General features: G+C 39.7%; 1 protein-coding gene across 1 annotated transcript; it reads left to right on the forward strand.

Annotated features, from left to right (window-relative positions):
- The first annotated feature begins 1,174 nt into the window (after positions 1-1,174).
- Positions 1,175-7,388, forward strand: LOC109951607 (3-mercaptopyruvate sulfurtransferase). The gene is made up of 2 exons (XM_020586209.1): positions 1,175-1,848; positions 6,111-7,388. The coding sequence occupies exons 1-2, from the start codon at positions 1,269-1,271 to the stop codon at positions 6,407-6,409; spliced, it is 879 nt and encodes a 292-aa protein (XP_020441865.1). The 5' UTR covers positions 1,175-1,268; the 3' UTR covers positions 6,410-7,388.
- Positions 7,389-8,017: the final 629 nt, after the last annotated feature.

Here is an 8,017-nt window from a genome sequence, read left to right on the forward strand (position 1 = left end):
CACCTGGGAGACGCACCAAACATGTGGAAGAAGGTGCTCTGGTCAGATGAAACCAAAATCGAACTTTTTGGCAACAATGCAAAACGTTATGTTTGGCGTAAAAGCAACACAGCTCATCACCCTGAACACACCATCCCCACTGTCAAACATGGTGGTGGCAGCATCATGGTTTGGGCCTGCTTTTCTTCAGCAGGGGCAGGGAAGATGGTTAAAATTGATGGGAAGATGGATGGAGCCAAATACAGGACCATTTTGGAAGGAAACCTGATGGAGTCTGCAACAGACCTGAGACTGGGACGGAGATTTGTCTTCCAACAAGACAATGATCCAAAACATAAAGCAAAATCTACAATGGAATGGTTCACAAATAAACATATCCAGGTGTTAGAATGGCCAAGTCAAAGTCCAGACCTGAATCCAATTGAGAATCTGTGGAAAGAACTGAAAACTGCTGTTCACAAACGCTCTCTATCCAACCTCACTGAGCTCGAGCTGTTTTGCAAGGCGGAATGGGCAAAAATTTCAGTCTCTTGATGTGCAAAACTGATAGAGACATACCCCAAGTGACTTACAGCTGTAATCGCAGCAAAAGGTGGCGCTACAAAGTATTAACTTAAGGGGGCTGAATAATTTTGCACGCCCAATTTTTCAGTTTTTTATTTGTTAAAAAAGTTTGAAATATCCAATAAATTTCGTTCCACTTCATGATTGTGTCCCACTTGTTGTTGATTCTTCACAAAAAATTACACTTTTATATCTTTATGTTTGAAGCCTGAAATGTGGCAAAAGGTCGCAAAGTTCAAGGGGGCCGAATACTTTCGCAAGGCACTGTAAGTAGACCTACAGTGAAACCAGTGCTGCTGTATGTCCTGTATATCTGGTCACAAATTAACCACATGGAGAGAAAGGTCGGGGAGAGTAGGTCTATCTGGTACTTTGGAATAAGCAGTGAAATAATATTTGGATTATTAATTTAGATTTCTGTCAGGCTACAAATAAATAAATACTTTTAAAATATGAATATATGTGAGTACCCACTGCAGTTTCCAGATTTAAATAGCCCACTCGTCGCTCATTACAAAGTAATCACATTAATGTAACGCGTCACCACCTCCATTCACTGCGCGGTCCACGGGGGCGTGTAGATTCTCTCTCTCTTTCTCTCTTCCTCTCTCCACCATTAGAACCTCTGCTCTCTCTACCGCTCTCAACATTTGGTACAAGATTAAACGTGACAACCTGCTTAATTTGCCAAAATTACCTTAATCATGGCGCTCCAATCGAGAGTTCTGGTCACCTCTAAATGGCTGGCGGAGGCTTTAAAGTTCCAAAGGAAAATGCGCATTTTGGACACTTCTTGGTATTTGCCCAAACTGCGTCGCAACGCCAAGAGCGAGTTCAAGAAGAGACACATACCAGGTGCAGCTTTCTTTGACATAGACCAGTGCTGTGATAAAACCTCTCCTCTGGACCACATGTTGCCATCAGAGAAGGTTTTTGCTGACTATGCTGGCAATTTGGGAGTAGAGAGCGATACGCACGTCGTAGTGTACGACGCCAGCGATTTCGGTGCGTTTTCGGCGCCCCGAGTGTGGTGGATGTTCCGGGTGTTCGGGCACAACGCGGTGTCCTTGCTCAACGGGGGGCTCAGGAACTGGGAGCTGGAAGGTCGACCTCTGAGTGACAAGTACGTCAAACCCACACCGACCGAATTCAATGCTTCCCTGAACCACTCCTGGATTAAGACCTATGAAGACATCTTGGATAACTTGGAAACCAAGAACTTCCAGGTGGTGGACGCCAGGCCGACAGGCAGGTTCAAAGGAACTGACCCTGAGCCCAGAGACAGTAAGTGATCTGCCTGAAAGCCTTTGTGATGATGATGATTTCACGGTTCCGTTTAGGTTTCTTGCAACCAAAACAGCAACCGAGAGTTGTGGTGCAGGTAGAAATTATGGCTCTAGGTGGTGCCCTTAAACGTGCACCAACTTTAGTCTTGCATTCTTTACTTTCTTTTTCTGCAGGGGTGGAAAGTAACTAAGCACACTTACTCAAGTACTGTACTCAAGTACAATTTTGAGGTATCTGTACTTTAGTTGATTATTGTAATTTTCTGCGACTTCACAACATATTACAGAAATATAGTCTACATTTTACTCAATACATTTATTTAATAACTTTAGTTACTAGTCACTTTTCAGACTGAGATTAATTAAACAAATCACACTATAATTAACAAACTTTACTGATCCCTGGTGGGAAATTCACAAGCTACCCATGTAAAGTACTTACAAGTATAAGCATACAGTTTAAGGTAGTTAACATTAGCTCCACCTTTACTGCTGTAGCTGTGACAGTAACTGTGATGTACACAATACGCCAATAATTTTAGTCCAGTAATGTGATATACATTAATGTGAACTGTTCCATTCTGTTTGAATACTTTTACTTTTAGTACTTTAAGTATATTTTATGTGAATACTTTTGTACTTTTACTAAAGCAACAATTTGTATGCAGGACTTTTACTTGTAACAGAGTATTTTTACACAGTGTTATTGCTACTTTTACTTTAGTAAGGATCTCAGCACTTCTTCCAGTACTGTTTTTCTGCTGATCTTGACTTCTTAATCAAGGAGGATAAAATCAGAAGTTTAGAGACAAAGGGAGACGTCTCTTGTCAAAGGCCGTTTTCTTAGCTGTAGCCTACCCTTTTTCAAACAGAAAATCAATGTGAAATTAAATAGTTTTTAATCACAATGACTCATTCTTTTCATTCATCTAGCAAATGGTTGTGTGCTCAGTGATCAGACACGGTCACTGTCATTAGTTAGATCAGGAGTGAAATAGGAGTAGAGATGCTGACCAGACTGTCACTAAGTGAGAGGACAGTTATGTTGTCTACATCAATTTGGGAAACCAGCGGTTGTCAGTGATGTTGTGACACCTCCGACTTTTGGATTTAGTCCATGAAAACAGCAGAATTCCTGACAGTATCGATCAGTATGGCACCAGAGTTGTTTTCCTTTGACAAGTTTTGAAATGCCTGCCAATTTGAAGTGCTTTCAACCAGGAAAACTATTTAAATCAAAATCATGTACAATATTTTTGTCAATTAAAGCAAGAAAATGGTGACATTTTTTCCAAGGCCTTGAAAATCCTAAAAGTTAATCTTAGCAAATGCCTCCTTTTGTCTAGTGCACTGTGCATTATCACAACTGACAAGCTAGATGATAGTGATAACGATATATCACTCAACACTATATAGTGGTAAACAAGACATGCTGTGTGAATAGTGTACTCCAGTCTGGTAGTTCTAACAGGAAACTGCAGGATAGGAAACATAACTGGCTATTATCTTAATCTATAGTAACTCTCCCAATAATGTCATTCTGAAAACATAAATAAAGTGGTTTAACTTTGATTAAAATCTGATTAATGCTGTCTGAAATATCACACATCAGACTTAATAAACAAATCAGCAGAGATAAATGGAATGAAAATCAAATCAAAACAAAAACATGCCATTCTTGGACAGTACAGGTGCAGCATGGCACAGGTGTACTGTGGAAAAGCCATAAAGCTGATGCGAGTCCAAGACTTCCCAGGCTATTTGCAGAGTTTACTCTGAACAAACACACAGGCAACAGGCTGGACCTGAATTACTGAATAACACAGACACATAAGGACAGAGAGCATGCTCAAATAACCATGCACTATATCCACACACTCACACACACACACACACGCACGCACGCACGCACTTGCCATTTGTACAGCTGGATGACAGGGGCAGACTGAATGGGCTAGAATTTAGATATCATCCATACTTGGTTTTTGTCACAGTTCACATCAAGAGTGGCCACTATACAGTAATAAGACTCCTGTAGTACGTGCCTTACCTTATTCCAATACCTTCTCTCTCACACACATACAGTACAAACTGTACTTATACAGTGATAAACAGCGCCTGTTCAGAGGTGAAACTCCATTTGTGAAAGCAGTCTCAGCAGTGACCTCTGACCTCAGGCTAAACTGACTGAGGTCAGTAAATAGAGATATTTTATGCACAGTGTACACTTTAGGGAAGCAGGAGCCAGTCTGGTCTTTTTTGCTAAATTAAAATAACAATTTTGCTGTATCAAACCACTATATTTATCACTTTGTAGCAGAACCTTTTCCAACAACTGTCCAAATAATAATCCTAACAGTTAGGACTTGGTCTGGTACCAACCGAAACATGTCCTTATTGAATAAGTACGAAAGAAAAAGAAAGAAAGAAAAAGACCTATACAGAAAAAGTTCCTGTACAGCAGTTTTATATTTGAACAATTTGCAACTTTGATTAGATGATAAAACAGGTTTTTGTAGAAAATGTATAGTTGAAAAAAAATTGCCATTTGTACTAAAAGTTAAGTACCAAATATTTGTAGTATTGAAAATGCTCAGTTAACATTCTGTGCTAATGTACAGCTCAGTCGAATTTTGAAAGTGAGCAGACACGGTGTAAGCACCACATAACTGAGGTCAAAGGCCGGCTCCCATCAGCAGCTGACACGATTACCCGCTTCATAGTTGTGTTAATTATCAAGCATTTTTGTCTTTTTTCTTTTCTTTTCTTTTTTTTAATTTGGTATGTTTGAATAAGCTCTTCCTCTTCACTTATTAACTGTGTCTTATTTGTATTCAAAACAAGCTTATCACGTTCTGCTGGTTAGTTAATGCGGAATAGCCGATGGCGCAACTGAAATAATGCAACACTTCTTAGCTCTCAGACCTTGTACCTTCTCTGATTCATGCTAACAGCTGCATGTTGTGTTTGCATACACAAGTTTACTGTCCAAGTGGAATGTAAAGTAAGATAATAATGTGTTGTTCTAAGAGGAGCGGCAAGAGAAAACATACAGGAGGTGGAAAAACCAACAAATACACCAAATCCATTACCCTTGCTGCGTCAGGAGTGTTGTCTGGAGGGCACGTACTGATCCTGCTGTTGATCCAAACTGACACACAGAGGTAGAACGTAACTAAATACATTTACTCAAGTACTGTACTTAAGTACAATGTTGAGGTATTTGTACTTCACTTCAGTATTTTCATTTTCTGCTACTTCATATTTTGACTTCACTACATCTTACAGAAATATATTCTACTTTTTATTCACAACATTTATTTGCTAACTTTAGTTACTAGATACTTTTCAGACTGAGATTAGAACATGAGTAAAGAACAGTAAAACATGCACAAATTAATGTCATTTTCAGTTATCAAAGGATGAACAGCTTGTTTTATTCCCATATTCTGGCTAATAGCCATGTGGAGGTTGGGTGGAGCTATGCCGGGAATAATGGGCTGTCACTAAACTCTGTGAGCTAATAATAGCGACAAAGGTGTGCTCACATAGTTCTGAGAAGAGGCTTAAGCAGGAAACATAAGTGAGAACACAACATAAGTTGGGTGTGTTATAGGATCTTTGACTGCACAGTGGGTGGGGGAATGCCATAGATTGTGTATAAAAATGGAACAATACTTGCCACTACTATGCATGAGTGAAGCCAAAATACTGTAGCTATCCTGCTTTTGTGACACAATTTGCAACCAGATCTGTGCAGTAGTGGTCAGAGGTGGAGCGATGGTATCAGACCACCAGTCAAAGCTGTCAAATCATATAGAATACATCTGTTTTTACATCACATTAGCAACAAACTTATTGGAAAAACAACCATTTGATCAGTGTGATGATACAACCTAGATGAAATCTATTGGATTTGTACTTGAATTTTTAGTTTGGTTCATGTCTGCTAACATGGAGGGGGCAGGATTTATGGCCTATACTACAGCCAGCCACTTATAAAGCTTTACAAGTGGGGAGCTGTCATGTCATCCATCTTTACTCAGAATAGCCCTACAGTAAGAACATTAATGATGGTACCATAAATTTGCCTTGAAAATTGCTTTAGAAAATAGAGATTGGCCATTAAATCTGACAAAAACTGCAACTTTATACATAATTGTTGCCATAGTGGTTTTTGACTGAATTGCTGGGACATCTAAGTTAAAATCAACAAACTGCCATCTTACTCTCCCTTTTTTCGCTCTTTCTGGTTGACAGACACAGAGCCAGGCCACATCCCCGGCTCCATCAGCATGCCCTTCCACTCCTTCCTGTCCTCATCGGGTCACTTTCTGCCCAGAGAGCAACTCCAGGCTCTGTTTGCCCGAGCTGGTGTGGACCTCAGCCACCCTGTTTGCACCTCGTGTGGCTCAGCCGTGACTGCGTGCATTGTGGCACTGGCGGCCCATGAGTGCGGGCACCCGGGGGTGTCCGTGTATGACGGCGGGTGGTCAGAGTGGTACACCCGCGCTGTGCCCGAGCATGTCATATCCGAAGGACGAGGGAAACATTTGTGATTGGCTGTGAAGTACAGGAAGTGTGTTTGGTAGGTTCAGACTGGGCCTGGAGGAGGTTAGCTTGTTAGAGAACATATGCTCAAGTTTAAAGGAATAGTTTGAAATTTTAGTAAATACTTACTGCTTATACAGTTTATTTGCCTTCTTGTTGAAAGTTAGATTTGTATGAAATATGTACAGTCAGCAGCTGGTCACTTTAGCTTAGCACAAAGACTGGAGGCGAAACAACTATGTGGCTCTGTCCCAAGATAAAAACAGAAAAAAAATCCTTAATTAACAGGTTATATCTTATTTGTTTACATGATGCACACACACAGAATGTAAAAAGGACAAGTTGCAGGTGTCATAGCCAGATTAGCTGTTTGCAGTGTTCATGCTAAGCTAGGCTAGCCAGCTGCTTGTTTACTGAAGTTACAGATGAGAGTGGTGTCAGTTTTTCTAATCTAATTAATGGCAAGAAAGCAAATGAGCAAATATCCCAAGGTGCCAAACTATTCCTCTAATACTAAAAAACTATGGGTATTCCATAGATAGATCACTAAGAAACATTTTTTCCTAACACACAATACTTGGCCAGTAACATGTGAACACTAAACTTGACTTTTTCATCAGTTTTGAAACTTGTTTGTTTACAACTGTGATGTTTGTGCTGGCATTAAAATGGAGCTGCATTTGAATCACAAGGAGTTGGGATTTGTTGAAAGCTTATGTACATGTAGTTCTCACAATTACTGTGCTCCTGGGGTTTTTTACACCTTGCCACAGTTTCATCAGAGAGGTCAACAGAGAGTTCATTGGACTTCATGTCTTGGTTTTTGTCCTGACATGCAGTGGGAATTGTATTACACAGATGTGTGCCTTTCTAAACTATGTCCAGTCATGTTAGTTTACCACATGTAAACTCCAGACAATTTCTAAACACATCTGAAGGAGAATTAAACTTGGGGTGCCAGAGCAAAGGGTCTGAATCGATTTTTGATTTTGAAAAACACATTTTCACTTTGTCGCTATTGGTTTTTCACTGCAGATGATCAATTTAAAAGAAAATCAATTAAAATTTAATCTACAAGGTGAAGGGGTCTGAATTACGTATTACGGAAGAGTATTAGGGCCAAATTCTGACTTTATCCTCAGAATTCTGACTTTAAAGTCAGAATTCTGAGATTAAAGTCAGAATTCTGAGATTAAAGTCAGAATTCTGAGGATAAAGTCAGAATTCTGAGAATAAAGTCAGAATGTAATACTATGGTGCTGTAAACATATGTACACAGTGTGAACAAAGTCAAGTGACCATGATGTCAAACATAAATGCTAAAAGCCAAAACAAAGGGAAGTGATGCTTTGAAAATTCCTACTTCCTCTTTTGTGTTAGAGAGAAAGCCTAAATAATTTTCTTTTATGGTGTTCAACAAACACCCCAAAGAGGAGTTAATCTCATCATTCATCGCTGCTTGTGGATGCAGCCATGTTGACCGGGCACTAAGAGGTGAGTGTTAAAGAAATTATTTCTGTGATCTCACTGTGAGCGTCTACAGTTTTTTACTGTCTTGTTTTGACAGTATTTTTGAACTATTAGTGACGTGTACTCAGTACACTAAAAACAGTTCT

Source organism: Monopterus albus, unplaced genomic scaffold (assembly GCF_001952655.1).
Source record: "Monopterus albus unplaced genomic scaffold, M_albus_1.0 scaffold398.1, whole genome shotgun sequence".
NCBI classification, from domain to species: Eukaryota; Metazoa; Chordata; class Actinopteri; order Synbranchiformes; family Synbranchidae; genus Monopterus; species Monopterus albus.